The following is a 21,599-nucleotide window of genomic DNA, read 5'->3' as shown; positions in this document are numbered from 1 at the left end:
CACGATGTTTCCCCGGCGAGACAATGGGGGTTGGTGCAGGCCCTACAAGCCAGCCGTAAAAAAATAAAAGTACAGGAAGCAAGCAATGTAAATACGGACAGGAACAATCGGCATAGACCCAAGCATCGGAAACGGACTAACTATTGGAAACTCGGAACATGGAACTGCAAGTCTCTCAATTTCTTGGGAAGTACCCGCATTCTTTCCGATTTATTGAGGGTTCGCAAGTTCGACATCGTAGCGCTGCAGGAGGTTTGCTGGAAGGGATCGTCGGTAAATACGTATAGGGCACGTGCACGTGCACAGCCCTCACTTAGCAAGTAACGATGACGATATAGCCGTTTTTTACGCGCAGCTGGAACGGGAATACGACAGCTGCCCAAGTCATGACGTCAAAATCGTCATCGGTGATCTTAACGCTCAGGTCGACCAGGAGGAGGAATTCAGACTGGTTATAGGAAAGTTCAGCGCTCACCAGCTAGCGAACGCCAACGACCTCAGACTCATCGATTTCGCCAAACTAAGAACATGGCCATGCGTAGTACCATATCGGTACACCTGGAGATCACCGCAGCAGACAGAATCGCAAATCGACCATGTTTTGATCGACGAAAGGCACTTCTCGAACATTATCGACGTCAGGACCTATCGCGGCGCAAATATCGATTCAGACCACTACCTTCTAATGGTCAAGGTGCGCCAAAAACTTTCCGTTGTCAACAACATTCGGTACCGACACCCGCCACGGTACAATCTGGAGTGACTGAAGCTGCCCTACGTGCAATCCCTCGACGCAGCGTTGCCGGATGAGGGAGAGCTCACCGAAGCCCCTCTTGAGGACTGCTGGAGCAACGTGAAAGCAGCCATTAACAGCGCTGCTGAAGGCACCGTTGGGTTCGTGGAGCGGAATCGACGGAACGATTGGTTCGACGAAGAGTGTCAGACGGTTTTAGACGAGAAGAACGCAGCGCGGTCGGCGATGCTGCAGCAAGGAACCCGTCATAATGTAGAGCGATATAAACAGAAGCGAAGACAGCAAACCCATCTTTTCCGGGATAAGAAGCTCCGCCTGGAAGAGCTGGAGTGCGAAGAAATGGAGCAGCTGTATCGTTCTCAAGAAACACGCAAGTTCTACAAGAAACTCAACGCATCCCACCAAGGCTTTGTGCCGCACGCCGAAATGTGTCGGGATAAGGAAGGGGGTATCTTAACGGACGAACGTGAGGTGATTGAAAGGTGGAAGCAGCACTGCGATGAACATCTGAACGGCGCAGAGCCGGAGAACCAAGGCGGAAGGAGGAATGGCTTCGTCGGTACAGCGGATGAGGGGGACATGCCAGCTCCCACGACAAGTGAAGTTATGGATGCTATCCGACAGCTTAAGAACAACTAAACAGCTGATAAAGTTAAAATGGAAAGAGGGAGTAATATGCCCAGTATATAAAAAAGGCGACAAATTAGAATGTGAGAACTATCAAGTGATCACTATTCTTAACGCAGCTTACAAAGTGCTTTCCCAGATCATCTTTCGTCGTTTATCGCCGCTAGCAAGAAGATTTGTGGGAAGTTATCAAGCCGGTTTTGTGGACGGGCGATTGATAACGGACTAAATCTTTACGTTGCGGCAGATCCTCCAAAAGTGTCGTGAATGTCAAATCCCTACGCACCACCTATTCATCTATTTCAATGTTGCTTATGATACTATTGACCGTGAAGAGCTATCGAAGATTATGGACGAGAACAGTTTTCCCGGGAAGCTGACCTGACTGATCAAGGCTACGATGGATGGTGTACAGTGCTGCGTGCAGATATCGGGTGCGATATCGGACTCGTTTGAAACTCGCAAAGGACTTCGACAAGGCGATGGTCTTTCCTGCCTCCTATTCAACATTGCGCTAGAAGGTGTTATGAAACGGGCGGGCTTTAACATGCGGGGCACGATCTTCAATAAGTCCAGCCAGTTCATCTGCTTCGCTGACGACGTGGACATTGTTGAAGGATGAACCACGAGTTGGCGCAATTCTATGGCGAACCCTGTATCCAGAAAGTTGCGAAAGCTGGACGAGTACGATGGGCGGGACACGTTTTAAGAATGCCGGACAACAATCCCGCAAAAATGGTGTTTGCTTCGAATCCGGCCGGTACAAGACGAAGAGGAGCACAGCGAGCAAGGTGGTTAGACCAAGTGGAACAGGATCTTGGAAGTGTGGGACGGTCAAGAAATTGGAGACAAGCAGCCACGGACCGAGTGAATTGGCGTAACATTGTAATGCAGGTGCAATCCTGAGCGATGTCGGACCAGGAAAGTAAGTAAGTAAGTTGCTTTAGGCAAGTTCCGAGAACTACAGAAATTTTCAGAACTTTGAGATCTTCTGAAACTACATGAACTTTTGGAAAATTTCGTGAACTAACATGGAGGAGAACAGAAAACTTCGCGACAGTACTGTTAGCTTCAATAAACTTTAAGGAAGTTCCGGAAAAAATCTAGAACTTAAGGACCGTTCAATTAACTTACAGCAAAATGCAGGAACTTTACAGATTTTTCAAGAACAAACTTCAATGGGGAGTCCCATCAACGTCAGAAAAATTGCGGGAACCTTCAGGAATGAGAATTTATTCAAATGTTTAAGAATTTAAAAGAAGTTTCGATAACTTAAGGGTAGCTCCGAAAACTTCAAGAGCATCCAGAAGTACGAGCAAGTTTTCTGTCAGCGGAAGGTCAAAGTGCTTCAGGGCAGCACATTACCTACAGAAAAATTTCAGAAACTTAACAGTAGTTACCAAAACTTAAGTTGAGTTATAAGATCTTAATGGAAGATAAGAGAACTCCAGACAAATTTCGAGAACCTTAGGACAGTTCCATTGAATTCAGAAAACCAGTGAGAACCTAAAGCTTGGGAACATCACGGAAGTTTAGAGAACTTAAGAAAATTTCAGAAACTTCACTGGAGATTCAGAAAACGTCGGAATATTTAGAACGCTTCAAAAGGGAGGAAGGAAAAAGTTCCGAGAAGAAAAATACTCCGAAGAAAATATCAGTATCTTTCAAGGAGTTCTACGACTTCAGGGATATCCAGAAATCATCTGAGAATTCTGCAGAACTGTAGAAGAATTGTGGAAGCTCTAGAGATCTCTAGGGAATCCAGACATCTTAAGGGCAGTTCCAAAAACTTCAGGAAAGAACAAACTTTCGGGGAAGTTTAAAGATCTGAAGTTTTTGGGAGAGGATACTAAGTGGTACTAAGATCTGTAAATTTTATTCTATTAATTAAGGAAAGCACCACGAGCTTCAGGAAGTTCCGTGAATTTCAGTTTTAACTTTTTCAGGGTTGCTTCGAGTATTTAATTAGGTGCAGCAACTCTCAAAAATTTCAGAAATGTTCTAATAATTTTCTGGAGGTCTGGAGGTTTAGAGAACTTTAATATATAAACAAACAAAAACACATAGTGTTTTCCATACAAACTTCAAATGGTTTGAGCCACGTCAGTTTCTTATTCAATGACTTCATACTTTGGGAGGCTAATCAAAACCCGATTTGGAACCGTTTGAGCACTGTGGACCGGAAATTTCAATCCGGATTCAATCCGGAGTAATCCGGATTCAATCCGGAGTAATCCGGATTCAATTCGGAGTAATCCGGATCACGGATATTGCTATCGGATTTAATCCGGGTATGATTAAATTTGGTATCATTGATTTACGTCCACATTTTCTATCACATTCAATACGCTCACAATACATAGATAAATGGATCTTATGTTCAGCGTCAAAGTGAGGCTTTTCTGTGCCATTGGCAATCCATGAAAATGATACCTGTTTCCTATTTGATTTGATCAATCGTTTCGAAATTGAGGGAGGCATTTTTTTAAACTCCATATTTCTTCAAGTTTGAGAGTCTAAATTTAAGCAATTTAATTCCCAAATTAAAAAAAAAACTAAGATTTTAAAATCAGTGTTGCCACGTTTTATTAATTTTCAATCTGTATTTTCATCGCAAAAAATCTTTTTAATCTGTATCTGACTGCTAAAAATCTGTATTTTGGCAACAAGCTCGAAAATTAAGTTTTATTTAGGATTTCGATGATTATGAACCACCGTGAGTCATCTTTATTACATAGACGTTATTAATAATTATTCTTTTATTGAAAATTGTAATCACATGGAACAAAAGTACATTATTTTCAAAATCCATTCGATTTTGGCATGGTGCTAAAATCGAACCCCGTGCCAAAAACGAACGGTTTTGTGGTGTTGTTGCCAAAATCGAACCATGCCAAAATCGAACCATGCCAAAATCTAACGGGTACTGTAATTTATTTATTATGGTCTCAGTGTGGAGTTAACTGAATCTTCAGAAGGAGTTTGTTTAATGTTTAGAATCTTGAAAAATGGCTAAAGTTTGCTTTATAAAGAATTTGTCATTTTTTTTTAAATCACGAAATCCTATAATCTTGATTTCTTAAGTGATTTTTTTATCTTTTCTACAATTCAGAAAATACAAAACATTATGATCCAGTTGCAGTGAGAGACAAATCTGCTTCCAACGGAAAATTCTCTGGGTTTACTAAAATGACTTGTTTACCGATTTGACTACCGGAGTAAACATTTTACACGGCACTCATTTCACCTGCCTTTGTGAGGGTGGTACTGAACGAGCTAATCTGTGTTGCCAACATGCTCCCACCTGTACTGCTTCAAGTGCCCTTAAGCTGTACCTCCTTTTCTGGTAACATCTAGGACAGCGAGCTTAGTCGCCGGTCGATGCATGATACCAGCAGAGGTCTGTACATCCGCGCTGCGAACTCGTCCATCACGTCCAGGATAAACTCGAGTGATTCTGCCTCTTATCCAACTGTTCCTGGAAGAGATGAACTAGCCTATGGCTAAAAATCTCTATAATAAAGAAAAAAAAACAACTGTTCCTGACGCCCTCGTTTACAATGATGACCAGATCTCCGACGTTGATACGTGTCGCCTCTCCAAACCATTTCGGCTGTCGGGAGTTTCTCGAATCCATCGCATCCAAAACCTATCCAGCATAACCTGAACATGCTTCCAGTTCGATCGCAGTACCGCACACTCCTCAATTGGCCACACCGCTGGCTGGACCACTCCACTCAAACTCAACAATAGAAAGTGGTTCGGTGTTAAAGCTGCGCATTCCTCGCTGTCGATCGGTAGATAGGTTAAGGGACGCGAGTTCACTATAGATTCCACCAAGAGCCGTTATCAAAGTCTCCTCATCCGGAATCCTCGGCAACTCCATGTGCGCTAGACCTGTCTTGACCGAGCGTACCAGCCTTTCCCATATGCCTCCCATATGTGGAGCGTACGGAGGGTTTAGCTTCCATTCGGTTTCTGCGTTTTTGAACGTCCCTGCTAGATCCCGATTTATGGCGCCGATCTGCTGCCTTAACTCTGCGCTAGCCCCTTGGAAGTTGGTTTCTTGATCAGAGTAAATTTCCTGTGGCGCACCTCGGCGGGCGATGAATCTACGTATTGCCATCTTGTAGGATTCAGAAGACAGACTGTAGGCGACTTCCAAGTGGACTGCTCGAGTTCCTAAGCAGGTAAAGAGCGCTACCCACCGTTTGACTCCACCACGTCCAAAGCGAACAGTGATCGGCCCGAAATAATCCAGTCCCGTAAAGGTGAAGGCCCTGACATACGGCGTGAGACGAGCAGAAGGCAGAGGAGCCATTGGTGGTACTTGTGGTTTGGATTTGTATACTCTGCACCAGTAGCAGCCACTTGCCACTTTCTTGACGGCTGTTTGCAGTTCGGAAATGTGAAACTTCAGCCGAATCTCGTTCACCAGCGTTTCATTATTGGCGTGTCCGTACTTCCTGTGATACCAGTTGATCACCAGTTGAGTGACGTAGTGATCCTTAGGCAAAATCACGGGAAACTTGCTTTCGTACGAAGCGCACTCCGCGCCAGCGATGCGGGATCCCATTCTCATGACTCCAGATGAGTCCACAAACGGGGATAATTTGAAGACTCGACTGCTCTTCTGGATTCGTCTACGTTCTTCTGGCTGCACTTCATGATTTCTGTGAAGAATGCTGCATTCCTCCGGATACTCGCTCACTTGGATCAGCTGACTCCGCTTGTTTCCTTCTTCTTCTTCTTCTTCTTCTTCTTCTTCTTCTTCGCATTTCAAGCTTATTGCATATCGCATATTAGCTTATTGCGTGCTCTAAACTTAGTGTTCAAGATGCACTTCCACAGTTTTTAATCGAGAGCTTTCGATGCCTGTACCATTTTTGCATTGATATGATTGTGTGGCAAGTCCAATCATACTTCTAGGCCCAGGGAAGTCGAGACATTTTCCAACTCGAAAAATTCCTGAACCGGCCCGGGAATCGAACGCAGCCACCTCCAGCATGGCCTTGCTTGGTAGCTGCGCCTTTACCGACTGAGCTAAGGGAGGCCCCGCTTGTTTCCACTCCTCACTGTTCACACTACTCGGGGTTACTTCTCCGTCCTGTTTTGATTCGTCTCGACAAATATGCTTGCAGCCAAATCGTAGAACGAATGCCACTGTACGGGTCAACCTTTCCCACTTCGAAAAGCGTTAGAATTCGATGACCGGCTGCGTCGATAGCTGCTGGTGCACATGGACCACCCTTAATTCTTCCGCTGTAGTCGGCTCGCTCGCATCCTCTGGTCAGTCACACTCCGGTTTATACAGGAATTGTGGACCCTTGAACCACCTGCTGTGTTCATCGAAGCATGGGCCATGTCCCCATTTGGTGGCTTCATCAGCAACGTTCATCCTGGTTGGCACCTTCCTCCAATCGCTGATTTCCGTTTCATCCAGGATCTCTGTTAGCCGAAACGCTACAAACTGCTTATAGTTCCGCGGATCTGACCGTAGCCAGTTCAGAACCGTTGAAGAATCTCTCCACAATACTTTGCGCTTGATCTGCAAACTGTGACTCGAAATGACAGACTTCATGAGCCGTGTTCCAATCACAGCTGCTTGCAGCTCTAACCGTGGTACTGACAGCAATTTGATCGGCGCTACCTTGGTTCTTGCACACACCAGACTAAAGCGTACTTTTCCACTGTCCACAATCCGAAAGTAGGCTGCGGCAGCAAATGCAGTGCTGCTAGCATCCACGAAAACGTGCAATTCAAACGAATCGTAGGCTCCAGGATTGTATCCTGGAAAGTAGCATCTGGGTATCTTCACCATATCCAATGTTCCAAGTAGTTTGGCATACTGCTCCCACCGTGATACGATATCCGCAGGTAGTGGCTCGTCCTAGCCAATTCGGGATCTCCACACATCCTGGACTATCGTCTTGCCATGCACCACGAAAGGAGCGACCCTCCCTAACGGGTCAAAAATGCTCATGACTAGGCTCAGGAGCTGGAGTTTGGTTGGTACAACGGATCCATCCAGTAGACTTTCCAGATCATCTCGGAGAGTCATTGAGAATACGAAGTCGTCCTCTTGTGGTCGCCATACCATCCCTAAAACTCGTTCCAGGTTGCTGCCCTTGTCCATGGTGAAGCTCTTCACCGACTTCGTGTTCTGCTCTCCAATCCGCTGGAGCACCTCAAAAGAGTTCGACATCCAATGCCGAATGAGGAATCCTGCCTTTTCGTGGACTTCCTTGACGTCTAATTAATTAAATATTGTATCCGTAACCATATGACATAGTTGATTAAACATAAAGAAAGGGAAACTAGTATCCCTTCTAACCAGATATCAGAACATCTGAACATCAAAAGTCCATTCAAAAGATTTCAAGCCCATTCGAATATTATACAATCATATTTTATTCAGTGAAAAATACGTTTTGAGATTGATGCTCACAGATTGAATTCATGCTTTTAAAAAGTAAGAAACAATTATTTATCAGATTATATTTATTTATTATTTATAAATAGAAGAAAAAATTTATAATTTATATTCTTCTTATTTGAAAAATCTGTATGTTTTTCAAAAATCTGTAATCTGTAGACACAGATATCTGTATCAAAATGTTGAAAAAAAATCTGTATGGTTACAAATAAATTTGTATATATGGCATCACTGCCCCTCATCAAAGACGCGGAACTCGGCCCATTGCTCATTCGTGGTTTTCCTACCCACACGGTTAGAAAAGTAAGTTCTTTTCACTCATCTCGGCACTATAGTGCAGGAACCCAAAAGTAGGTAAAGCGGGTCAAAGTAGTTTTCATTTACTTGTGTGCAATTCGTGTGGAATTTTCCACTAGCTTTCAACGCAAAAGTAGGTTAGTTGTACCCAACAGTAGGTAAATATGATTATACTCAACGTTGGGTTCCCACAAATTACTACCCCTGTTGGGTGGTTTTGCTCCTCCGTTTTTGACAACATTAGAAGGAGAAAAGGAGACAAACTAGTCAAAAGTAGGTAAAAGTGAACTGGCCGTTGGGTACTTTTTTCTTACCGTGCACCTGATTCCGATATGTTTGCCGAACGTTTGTCGTGCTTTTCGTTCTACTTGCTCCGCTCAATTGAAAACCCGAACAGCAACTGACTTGAATAAAAAAAAAGATGAACCAGGCTCAACTTTTCAATCTAATTGAATTCAAGTGAGTTGATGAATTGACTTGCCCTGTCTGAACCTGGCCTAATAGGAAACCCGAACAGATCAACGCGAAGAGTGAAGCCATTTCCAAATCACAATACTATTTCTCTTGCAGATCGAACTATCTGCTTTAATCAAGGCGTGCGTCAATTGTAATCTAACTATTGAATCTTAAATTTAACTATTATTATAACCAATGGTTAATTCCTAAATTCTCCTTTTTCTCTACTCTCAAATTTATTTGAAATCAGAGCTTTGCAACACTTTGAGCGACACATAAATAAGAAATAATTAATGCCTATTGATCATCAAGAGTAACGCAACTGACATTTATAGAATGATGAATAATTTGATGTAACAGCACGTGAATGTTAATCATCATCAGTGTTACTCATAATAATTAAAAACTTCGGACATCACTATTAATTTGACTAGTACTATCAACCTACCATTATCATACTGTAAAGTGATTATTAAAGACTCTCTTCGGCATTTTTTAAGTAATACGCCACAGGTCACTTGGGATCCTCCTAAGAATTTCCCAGGAATGCTCCCAACAATTCTTAGATATTCTCCTTATATGAAATTTTTTCTCATGATTCCCTTCAAGCAATCCTCATATTCAAATTTCATTGATTTGCTATCAAAACTACGTCAAAACTAGACTCATATTTTTTCAGAATTCTCTTTAAATTCTCCTCATAATTCCGTTATCAAAATTCTGATGGAAGAATCCAAAGAATCATTGATCTCCTCACAGAATATCTGAATCAAAATAATCGTGGAATTCCCCTTTAACCTCCTATAATGAAAAATGGAGTTGCTCGACACCTGCCGAAGGCAACTGAACACGACAATCCTATTATTATGACAGTTAAATAACAGATCAATATAGTTACTGCATAAGCATTTCAAATGCAATTGATTTTAATAGGTTTAATTTGGAATTTGCAGAAGTTTGAGACATTATGCCAACTTCTCTGCTTTTTTTTTTTCCTCTGTTCGGGACCTAACACTACTGCGACCAGTAAATTGGGTTCTTTAATTTTGAAAAATATATCGGTTTTTATATATGATCTGAAAGAGCTTCGTTTTCTGAGCACAGCGATATTTTTTTCAAACCCACACACTTTCATCTCGATTTTTAAATCAAGATTTAAAGCAAAATAATAACTGCACTGTTTGACACTAAACTGACAAACTGACAGCTCGCTCCCATACAAAGTGACACCGAGGGGAGCTAATTAGGTGATTTTTGCAAATGTAATCGTATTTATTTAAAATATTTCCAGTGTACCAAAATTGATGAAATTTTGGGTTTGGGTTCCATTTTCAATGCAGATTACGAATGTGCATTAACCTCAATACCCTTAAAGAACCCAATTGATCTATTGTAGTATATCCCGTGTCCTTAGTTTAGTGCATGTCGTATTACTCCATCACTATTGAGAAATGACGAAGTATTCGATTTTTTACAGTTGCCACTCTTGCATTTATCGCAAGGATCCGACTCTAATTGGGTTCTTTAATTTTGAAAAATATGTTGGTTTTCATACATCATCTGAAAGGGCGTCGTTTTCTGAGCACAATGATATTTTTTTCGATCCCATTTACTTCCATCTCAATTTTTAAATCAAGATTAAGAGCAAAATAATCACTTCACTGTTTGACACTAAACTAACAAACTAACAGCTCGTTCCCATACGAAGTACCATCGAGGGGCGCTAAGATGTTGATTTTTGCTTATGTAATCACACTTATTTAAATTAGTTCCAGTGCTCCAAAATTGATGAAATTTTGGATTTCGATTCCATTTGTAATGCAGATTACGAATATGCAATTACCTCAATACCCCTAAAGAACCCAATTGAAAGGTCCCGCTATTTATACCCTTCGGAGTGTTGAAACACCCTCCAAAGGCGCGCCCCTTTGTCAGTCAAAATTGGATTCCTTAGCAACAAAATTAAGGTATGACACCGATAATGACCATGCAACAGAACCCTAGTCTTAACCACTTCAAACTAGGGAACAACGAAGAGAAGATTAGGAATCACATAGATGAAGACAACTAACTCATTTTTTTGCCTTGTTTCAAGATCATCCCCGGTAGGCAAAACCGAGTCTTGTCACTATCAACAAGGCATAAAAAGTAACAAGGACTAAGATGTGTTCCTTGGATTACTGAAAAATCCTGTTCCCCTAGTTTGAATTAGTCAGAACTAGGAATCGGTGGTAGATCTTACATCCCGTAACGTACCACGAAAAGGTGATCTACCCACGTTACGGGGCAACTTCTCTGCTTACTCGACCCGTGCCATAAATAATTGCTTTCAGAAGAATTCGTGTTAAATTGGGGATTGGAGTCATTACAAAAGCACATATTGTAACCAGAATAAAATGGTCGCATGACCGGATTGTAACATTTCAATAAACTTAAGTTTATCCGAAATGTTGTCGACTTCCCTGGATATTGCATACCATTATTCTTGCCTCATAATAAGGATGTCAAAAACACTAAAGGCTTAGAAAGTCGCAATCATCAACTGTGCCTAATGAGCGTCAAGTTCCAGTACAGAAGTTAAAAGATTATATGAAGAAGAAGATGATGATGATGAATTTATGAACTGATCCTCGTAAATAATAATGAATTTCTCACTTTGCAGTGCACAAATTGATCGAATTGGGCCATTCAAAATGTTTCCAACACCTCAATGAAACTTAACATCATTAGCCGCTGATTGGTGCAAAACTAGACTGTTACCTTCTCCGATGCACAAGTCCATTCCATAATGACCCCCTCTCTAAATGCTGCGGGCGGAGGGAGGCCTCAAAAGCTAAATCCCTCACTCAATCCGCGATTAAGTGGGCAACAAATGGCACTTGTTTCAGCACGTTTTCCCCATCCTCAGCCAGCAGCCCCACTAGAGAGCCCAGCCAGCCAGCCACAGAAACCCGGAGCCTTTAAGATATCCACTCGACTAATTTGCAGCCGGTCGGTCGAAAAAGTGAAACAGACCTCAATCGTCGTTCAATTGCTATTGCTAGTCGTTAAGGCGAATGCGCGAACAACCGGCTCAAGCGCGCCCGACCACTTGCCCTACCTGCTGGCTGCTGCCATCAGAACTGCTCCGAGAGGTTTTCGAATTTGGCACACCATCATCTCAACCATTCCAGCCCAGAGGAGACTCGATTTGGAGCTCGCAATTCCGCGCGAGCCAGATTCCAGAGTACATATACAGGTACGACGACGCATGACTTAAACCTGTTTTCGGGCTTGCCGCACCACAAACACTGTTCGCAGGGTAAAACACGTTTGTTTCACCCGCCGTGCACCACCGACTGGGAGACCAGCAGCAGCGCAGATTGGGTCACTTTCCGCGTGCAGTTTCCACCGGCGGCTCCGTGCCGAATGTTTCGTAAAGATCAATCCCCGGAATGTACGAAACTCAACAATTCCACTCCGGGCTTGGACCCTGGAATAGCTCCAGCCGCAGCGGTGGGTGCGTCCCCTACCTGTGGCTAGTTGGGTTGAAGGTTTGTTGCCTGTGTCGCTGCGTGACATGTGCCGAGTCGAGTCGAGATGCTCTGGGTCCCGGTCAGATACCGAAAATGGTATACTCTGTTGGGCTCTCCTCTGCGGAATAAGGTCGTGCTGTCTGTGTGGTTGGAATTTCTTGCCGGGAGAAGTGAAAGAAACTGTCCGAGTGGTAGTAAAATAACCACCACCGGAAGAAGCGGTGGGCAAAACGTGTTTTTGGCAGAAGGTTTCTTTTTACGGCCGGGATGAAGTGAGGCTGGTCGGTTGGTCGAGAAATTGGTTGGTTGGATCAAGAGAGAGAGAGAGAGAGAGAGAGGGAGAAAGACTAGAATTTCCAATTATCCAGCAAGTTGGATGAATGCGGACTTAATTGGAGGCAATCATCGTATTGTTTTGATTGGGGGGATTATTTTGCGATCTGGTGTAATGAATTAAAGTCGGCAAATGGGTTAAACAACATGTTTTTGGTAATATCCGGTGAGAGATTATCAAATCAAACAGTTTAGTAAGGTGAGAAATTAAGCAGGTATGATGATACAAATGGTTTTCATAGTTTTCTAATTGTATTAGATTTGATCAGCGCAGACCTGTCGTGCTGATTACTGATGGTTAAGATCAAAGAACTTGATGACAGGTTGTTAGAGCAGGATCGTGGTTTTCCGACGGGGTATTTCGGGATCACACACGGACACTAGTCACCAAAAAATGGAACGGCAAAATCGACGGAGTAGGCACTCAAAATCACCAAAACTTTATTTAATTAAAAAAAAAAACGATCTTTATTTCTTGGCTGTTGGAACTTTACTAACTCACTTTTATTCCTTCACATTGTCTATTTAACCTACGTTGTGTTGGAAACATTTTATCTACAAAAACTTGCATGCAACATTTGCAGTGCAGTACTAGAACTGCCAGTAATGCCTGCCTTTATGGGCAACAATTAGTTTGAGAACTGTCACAGGTCCATTCACTTAAAAAATCAGGTGCTTTACCAGAAGTAACACAGAGCTTCAGTAGCCTTAAAGATCTTTAAGAAAGGTGATCGAGCTGCGGAAAAGCTGATCATCAGAAAAATTGTGCGAACTTTAGGAAAGCTAGTTTTTTTTCGATTAACTTCAGAAACATTTCAGAATATTACATATGTTCCAAGAACAAAGTACAGAAAACTTCAAAGAAGTTGACAGTCCTATGAACGTAAGGAAAATTGCGGGAACTTTAATGAAGGTACGAGAACTTTCGGAAAATGTTGAAAAACTTATGAATGTTCCATTAACCACAGAAAATACGAGGGAACCATCAAGAACTGGTGCTTGTGATTGAAACTGCAAGCGAATGTGAAATTTCCCGAGCAACTGATCCGTTAGATTTTGACTTCAAGCGGTGTGATTTTGCAGTTTTGAGCTCAATGATTTCGGACGTCGGATGGGTGAATCTTCTAATTGGTTGCAGTGTCGACGAAGCGGTATCGATATTCTACGACAAGCTTTATGGAATCATCAGCGAAGTTGTGCCTCTAAAACAACGGATCGACACCCACAGGAAGAAACAACCATGGTGGAACAATGAACTGCAACGGCTGCGAAATCGTCTACGCAGGGCAAGGAAGCGTTACTTTCGGTCTAGGAATGAACAGCATAAGGCTGAGCTGTGTGACTTAGAGAGCGAATATAACTCTTTGCATGCACAATACTTTCGCTGCTACATTCATCGTACTGAAACAAGTTTGAAACAGGACCTCCAACAATTCTGGCAATATGTGAAGACCCGTAAGCGATCCAACGACATCTTCGTTACCAAGGTGAGGCAGCTGAATCTCCATCAGTATCTGCAAATCTGTTCTCGGCGTTCTTTCGAAGTGTGCAAAGTAATAACCGACCAGCTTTGACTGAATCGTACTTGAGCAATTTGCCGCACTACGACTTGAACGTGACCGTCTACAACTTCTCTCGGCAAGATGTTTTTGCTAAGCTGGTTTCTATCGACACTTCGAAAGGAGCAGGTCCAGATCGTCTGTCACCTTTGTTCATCAATCGGTGTGCGGAGTCAATCGCTTTGCCTGTGAGTATACTCTTCAACAGATCTCTTTCGGAGGGCATATTTCCCAACAAATGGAAAACTGCAGCCATCACTTCCATTCATAAAAGTGGTAATGTTAATGACGTCGAAAATTATCGTGCAATTTCGATTTTGAGTTGCTTTCCTAAAGTCTTGGAGAGTCTTGTCCATGATTCTTTGTATCGTAACGTTCAACATGTGATATCAGAGAGTCAGCATGGATTTGTCAGGAAGCGGTCAACAACAACCAACCTGATGTGCTACGTTTTTTCTCTTGTGGACAGCCTTGAAAAGCGACAACAGGTCGATGCAGTTTATGTCGACTTTTCTAAAGCATTCGACAAAGTGTCGCATGCACTGGCAATGGAAAAACTCAAACGCATGGGATTCCCTCAGTGGCTTACTCAATGGATTGAATCGTACTTGTCTGAGCGTTGGGCTTTTGTACGTCTCGGTGGAACCTCATCTGAAACGTTCTCAATTACTTCCGGGGTTCCCCAAGGAAGTCATTTGGGACCATTACTTTTCGTGCTGTTTGTTAACGATCTGTGCGGACTCATCAGATCACCGAAGTACATGTTCGCTGATGACCTGAAATTCTTCCGCCTGATACCCTCCATGGTCGATTGTTGCGCTCTTCAGATGGATATTGACTCGCTTCTTGAATGGTGCTCACTAAACGGAATGGAAGTGAATATTCGTAAATGTAACATCATCTCGTTCAACCGATCTAGGACAACTGCCATTTTCGATTATAAGATGAACGCTTCAAGTGTCAACCGTGTGTCATCAATCAAGGATCTTGGATTAATACTAGACAGTAAGCTGAAATTAACCGAGCACATTGCAACAACCACCGCCAAAGCATATGCGATACTAGGGTTCATCAAGCGCCACACGCAGCAATTTGAGGATGTATACTGTCTAAAAACATTGTATTGTTCGCTAGTGCGTAGCATACTGGAATATGGCGTTCTAGTATGGGCACCGTATCACGTCACGCTTTACTTTCGCATTGAAAATATTCAACGTAACTTTGTCCGCTACTCTCTACGACTGTTGCCATGGAACGATCCGGTTGTTCTTCCGCCGTACGAGGATCGCTGTGCTTTAATTCGTCTTTCAACATTGGCTGATAGAAGGATTCTTCTGCAACGGCTGTTCATATTCGACATTCTGGACAACAATGTAGATTGTGCTGAACTTCTAGGGAAAATCCAGTTCAATGCACCGGCTAGGCAGACGCGACAAAATGACCTTCTCCGTATTCCTCAGCATCGTACAGTCTACGGTCAAAACAATCCACTGGATGTTTGCTGCCGTCGTTTTAACGAATCGCGTGAAGATTATGATTTTAATATTTCGAAAACCATGTTTAAAAATAGGATTAGTTCTTTAACTAGACATTAATAATTCTGTCTGTGCGTTTTTATTATACGAAGACAAGTAAATAAAATAAATAACATAAAAAAGAAGTCCTGATAATTTCAATGGAATTCCAAGAGTTTGAAGAAAGTTCCGAAAACTTAAGGGTGGGTTCGGAGAACGTCCAGAACTACGAGGAAGATTTAAAGTCCTTTATGTTAGGTTGCGCTAGTTTCAGGGTAGTTCCAAGGATTTTATGCTAATTTCGAGAACATAAGTAAAGACCAAAACGTTCAGGATAGTTCCATTAAAGTTAGGGAAATTGAAGGAGTTTTACAGAAACTTCATTTAAGTTTATTGATCTTACGGGAAGTTACGTGAACTTTGAGGACACTTCTAAGAACTTCTGTGCACTTCCATGAATATCAGAAAAAAAAATCGGGAAGCTCCATTAAATTCAGCAAAATAGCGAGAACCTTTAAAATGTTCCAATTAGTAAAGATATCTCATAGATCATCAGGGAAGTTTAGAGAATGTATGAATAAAATTCGGAAACTTCGCTGAAATTTCGATAAACTACGGAACAGCAGAGAACTTCGGGAAGTTTCGAGATTTTTAAGACAGTTTTATCCATTCCAGAAACATCGTTAGAAGAGTAACGAGAGTTTCAAGGATGTTTCAAGAACTTCACGGTGGACCTCAACTTGTTTGATTACTTTGTTAAGCCTCCGCGGTCCCAGGTCCTTTCATATTAAAAATGTATGGTAAGATCGCTTGTTTATCGTGTATTTTGCTAAACCTTTCGTTGTCGTATGTGCAGGGTTTGATTAGTTATAACAACTTGAGTAACGGTATGATGTGATATGAGGGGCTCGGTGGCCTTAGAGCAACCGTTTTTTTCTTACTGAGCAGAACATCGTGAGTCTAATCTCAAGCCCATCCACATCAAGATTCGTCAATCGTTTTATTTGTTAATATGACTACATGGTAATAACAGCAACTCGATGATTAAAAAGGAGCTCGTTTGCCTAGTAGCAAACGTTTTTGCTTACTGAGCAGAAGACCGTGAGTTCAATCCTAAGCTCCTTCACGTTATACGATCGTTATGACATCAATTCAGCTTATCGTTTACCAAAACAAACCCTGCTGCAAACCCAACCCTCTTACCCAACATCCCTGTGATTCCTCGTGGAAGTGTAGAGGACTCCTTGGCTTCCATCAAAGCGAGTGTCACGTCAACACATTTCTACCTATTTCTTTCTTGACCTTCGTTCAGGCGCGGCTGGCGCTGGTATTGCCTAATTCGAGATCACCAGTTTTTACACATTGAGGATGATTGCTAGTCCCAAGCATCGTCTATTGGTTCTCTGTGTAATTACAGCTGGTCTGGCAATAACAGAGTAGCAACCGTGGGTGGTCAATCATGCTCATGCTCATGCTCATGCTCAATAACTTCACGGTGGACCTCAAGAATTTTAGGAACTATAACGAAGTCCTGAGGAATGAAAGGAAATATTGAGGTATTTGGGTAAACTTCATGAACATAAATAGAATGAGGAGAATTCCAAGAACTTCTGTAAAATTTTGGGAACTTTCCCATCATCTTCGGTAAAACCTGCAATAATTTTTTAAAAGATCTAAGAACTTTAGGAATATCCAGAGAACTTCAGGGAACTTAAGGAAAATTGTGGAACCTTTAAATAAATTCAAATGTTTGCGTTCCAGATTGAGGATGTTGTCGAAACCTGGGGGCCTTATTATTTTTGGATGATTTGATATAGGCCAACAGTTCGTCAGCTGTTCGTGGATTCCTCAGGAAAGTTGTTGGGACTCTGATGGAGGTGGTCTGTGTTTCAGCAACCGCAGCCTCGTGCGGATTTATGCTGTTCTGTCCAAGATTGTGGGAGCTGACGAAGTATTGACCTATCACCACAACCTTCTCTACAGGGGTTATCAGACGAACCACTGAATCGTCGGAACGATTTAGCGGTACCAGTGGTGGAATGGGCCTAGGCTTGTTTTTAAGAATTTTGTAAGTTTCCAGAACGGCTTTGCACAATCTGGAAGAGAGCGGATCTTACTAGCAAAGTGTGTATTTCTGAGATCTACCATCCTGGCTTGGATAATTTTGGTAAGGCGATTGCAATTGGTCTTATGGACAGGCAGACTGGTACTGCCTTCGAATGGTGTTACGTCTTATAAGGTCTTTGGTAGATCTGTAAAGGTTCAGAGTATTGCTCAGCTGTCTGGATACTGGCACGTGTTGTTCCCTGGCCCAGGATATTTGCTCCTCGATGGATTGCAGACACCGGTCAACGTCTTCGGGCGTCTCCGGAAGGACACCGTAGTCGACAGTTGAGTCGACACAGTGTTGGAACTGATCCCAGCTGACGCGATGGTAGTTGCGTCGGGAAGCTTGGAATCGGTTGATGGATGAGCCCACATCGGCCACCACCGGATAGTGGTCCGAACTCAGCTCCTGGTGGGTCACAGGTTGCGAGATGCTGCCAGGTCGCAGATGTGTTGGTGGAGTGTACGCCAGTTTTGGTTGCGTCGACTGTTGCCCAAAGCCTAGTGTTAAGCGTTCAGGTCGCCAGCGATGATGTACTTCTCACGGCGTCGAGTTAGTCTGATGATGTCTCTCCGCAGGTCTGCTGCCGACCCGTCCCTGATGGTGACTTGTTTGGGACAGTAGGCCGCAATAATGGTAATAGAGATGACGGGAGTGGAGACTTCCACACCCACCGTTTCGATCATCTTCAGCTGGAAAATCGGTAGCAGTCGACGGCCAACATTTCTCCTTAATGCGATAGCCGCTCCTACTCCACAGGAGCTGGTCCGGTCTAGCCTTACGAGCCGATAATCGGGGAGGTGAACATTTATCTCCGTTTTCAGGTGTGTTTCGGTGATGACGGCGATGTCAATGCTATGTTCATTGAGGAAATCAACGAAACCAATGATTTTGCTCTTGAGCGAGCAACCGCTCCAGTTGACTATTTTGATGGCTTCACGGTCCATATTTTTGCACGAGGAACATAACTGCACGAAGCTGTTCAGGTAGTGTCTTGGTGGTGCGCAAGATTAGGATCACCTCAGTCATGAGGATCACTAGTTCGTCGCTTGTAAGAGGAGAATTGTCTTGTGACTCACCTGATACAGCATGGGCGTACGATAATTCCGGGGCAGTGAGGCTGCTGAACTGAATGGTGGCTGGGAGCCACTTGATCTGATGTTGGATTCGCAACGGGAGTGGGGGGGGGGACTTGTTTAGTGGAAGTGGTGCTAGGTTCGGGACCATACGACGAGCCTGAAGTACTTAAAACGTGTCCATGTTGACAATAGGAGCACGATTATTGCGGTGTCGACCAGGTTGGTTCCTCGTGGAAGCCTGTTGTCGGATCTGAATGAAGGCTGCTCGCTTGGGACATCTTCTATCGCTGCTCAGATGGTTGGAATCGCAGTTCACGCACTTAGGTTCAGCTTCTTCTTCCTTCTTGCAGGCGGTAGTATTTTGAGCCCCAGCACATTTGCCACAACGAGCCTTCATGTGACAAATCTTCGTACCGTGCTCAAATGCCAGACAATTAGTGCACTGTGCCACGTCACGGTGCCGAAAGCGATACTGCTCCCACTGAATCACGGTGTTTAACAGCACGCGAATCTGCCTCACTGGTGGAGTCCTTATCGAAATGCACCAGGTACAACTGATCCCGGAATGCACTGGTTTCATCACGTCTCGCAATGGGAAAAATGTGTGAGCTTCACATGAAAATTCCAAGGGCATTCTGAGAATAATTTCATAAAGTTTATTGGAGAAAACAAATTCGGAGCATAAGTCCTTCAAGAAGGATTACAATTAAATCTGAGAACTCCAGGACATCTTCAAAGGAATTCGGAAAATAAATTCAGGAGAGTTTGCCAAACAAATTATGAAAGGAAATCTAATTAATTTGTAAGTAGAAATGACAATGAGTTCATAGGAGACTTTCAATGTGAGTAGAATTCCAAGGGAAGGTGTGAGATTCAAAAGGAAATCTGAAATAAATTCAATTAATATTCTGATAATCTTTCCAAAGGGTGTTTTATTGTGGAGAATTTGAAAGTAATTTCGAGGAAAACTAAAAGAAAATTGAATTCGGAGGAAAACTTCATCGAAATTTCCATTGAATATGGAATGGACTATTCTGAGAACTTCACAATTTTTTCCTGAAGTTAATGAATCTGCCTTGAAGTTCTTTTGTAGTTTGAGAATCTAGCCTAATGCTCACAATACTACTCATCAAATTCTTAAAGTTCCCTGAACTTAATAGGACTTCCTCAAGTTTACTTAATTTTTGTAACGATAATGAATCTCTTCTAAAGGTTTAACAATTCGCTGAAGTTCTCTTAACTTCTTTAAACTTTATGTGACTTCTCTAATGTTAACGGAACTGGTCTGAGTTTCTCTGTTTTTTTTTTTTACTGAAATTCTCAAAACTGCTCTAACGTTTTTGCAGTTCTCATGAAGCTTGTTGTACTGCTCTGAATTTAATTGAACCGTCCTTAAAATGTTAAAGCTTCAGTGAACTTCTAAACTTATGCAAAGACCTCAATTAAATTATAACGTCTCTGAATTTATCTGAAAATCTACTTCTTCTTCTGCTTCTTCTTCTTCTTCGCATTTCAAGCTTATTGCGTATGGCATATTAGCTTATTGCGTTGCCCTCAACTTAGTGTTCTAGATGCATTTCCACAGTTATTAATTGAGAGCTTTCGATGCCTGTACCATTTTTGCATTGTGTGGCAAGTACAATCATACTGTATGCCCAGGAAAGTCGAGAAATTTTCCCACCCGAAAAATTCCTAGACCGGACCGAGAATCGAACCCAGCCACCTGCAACATGATATTGCTTTGTAGCTGTGCCTTTATCGACTGAGCTAAAGAAGGTCCCTAAAAATGTGGGAACTGCTTTAAATTTCCCACGAATTTTCTGAAACTAATGGAACTGACCTCTCCCTGAAATTCCTCCAATTTTCGGAGCTTACTAAACTTCTTTCAAATGCTCCCGCATTTTGCTAATGATTATAAAAATTCCTGAAATTCACGGATCTTCCCTTAAACTCCATAGATTTCTATGAAGTTCTCGAAATGTTTCTGAAGACCATTGTCCGTCTGTGAAGTTTTCGGAGTTTTTCTAAATTTCTGAAACTTTTGTGCTCCCGCAATTTTCATGGAATTAGAACGAAATAATTAATATAGTTTTACGATTTTCACTGAAGTTCTCATGACTTCTATTAAGTTATCGACACTAATTTAAAGCTTCTTAAATAGTCTAGACTTTCCTGGTGTTATTCAAACTAACTAAACGATTATTGAACTTCTTTAAATTTTTCTATACAGCCCTGAATTGAGCAGTTGTTTTTTTTAAGAACCCGCATTTTTACTGAAATTAATTAATTTGCCTTGAAGTTTCGACATTTTTCCTTAAGCATTCTAACCATTAAAAACGCTCACTTATTTTCACTGAACTATGCTTACCTGAAGTTCTCTATATTTGTTTAATAATCCGGAAAATTTTCTAATATATATATTCAAAATTCCCTGACGTTTTAGGATCAATCATAGAATTCTTGGAATACCCCATAATTCCACGTAAGTCCTCGTAAGTCGCTGCAACTTTGCTTAAGTTAATGGGATTATTCTGAAGCTAACTGATCGTCCTCGAAGTACTCGGAACTTCGCTGAATATCATGAAACTATCTAAATTCTATGTTCTCTGGAATTTTTTGAAAATATTTATCGCTGCTTGCTAAAAGTTCTAGCATTTTGTTTAAATTAATGGAACTTCGTTGATAGTCTCTAATCAACTTAGCTAAATTTTCGCAATTTTTAAAGTTCTTGAAATCTCCATAACTTTAACTAATTTTCTTGAAATTATTTGAACTGCCCTTTGATTCTCTGATCTGGCTTGATGTTTTCAAAGCTTCCCTAAAGCTCTCAATTCTATTGAAGATAAATTTCCCTGAAATTCTTTGGACTTCTGTGAAGTTCCTGAAATATTTCTGAAGTTTTCATAAATTCTTTGATGGTCT

At 42.1% G+C, this 21,599-nt stretch overlaps 2 protein-coding genes across 2 annotated transcripts in view; both read right to left on the bottom strand.

Moving 5' to 3' along the window:
* Positions 1-21,599, bottom strand: part of LOC135700605 (uncharacterized) — a 474,339-nt gene that overhangs the window by 437,679 nt on the left and 15,061 nt on the right. The window lies entirely within an intron of this gene.
* Positions 5,085-6,182, bottom strand: LOC135700599 (uncharacterized). The gene has a single exon (XM_065221137.1). It carries the CDS (start codon positions 6,180-6,182, stop codon positions 5,085-5,087), a length of 1,098 nt encoding a protein of 365 aa, XP_065077209.1.

Source organism: Ochlerotatus camptorhynchus, unplaced genomic scaffold, assembly GCF_037179485.1.
Source record: "Ochlerotatus camptorhynchus isolate MF236.1 unplaced genomic scaffold, CSIRO-AGI_Acam_v1.1 ptg000012l, whole genome shotgun sequence".
NCBI lineage: Eukaryota > Metazoa > Arthropoda > Insecta > Diptera > Culicidae > Ochlerotatus > Ochlerotatus camptorhynchus.
The sequence above is the reverse complement of the archived record's forward strand: the minus strand, read 5'-3'. Positions and strand labels throughout refer to the sequence as shown.

Bases quoted from the DNA above. Each gene is read 5' to 3' on its own strand.
- LOC135700599 (XM_065221137.1), bottom strand. From the start codon at position 6,182: ATGCGATATGCAATAAGCTTGAAATGCGAAGAAGAAGAAGAAGAAGAA.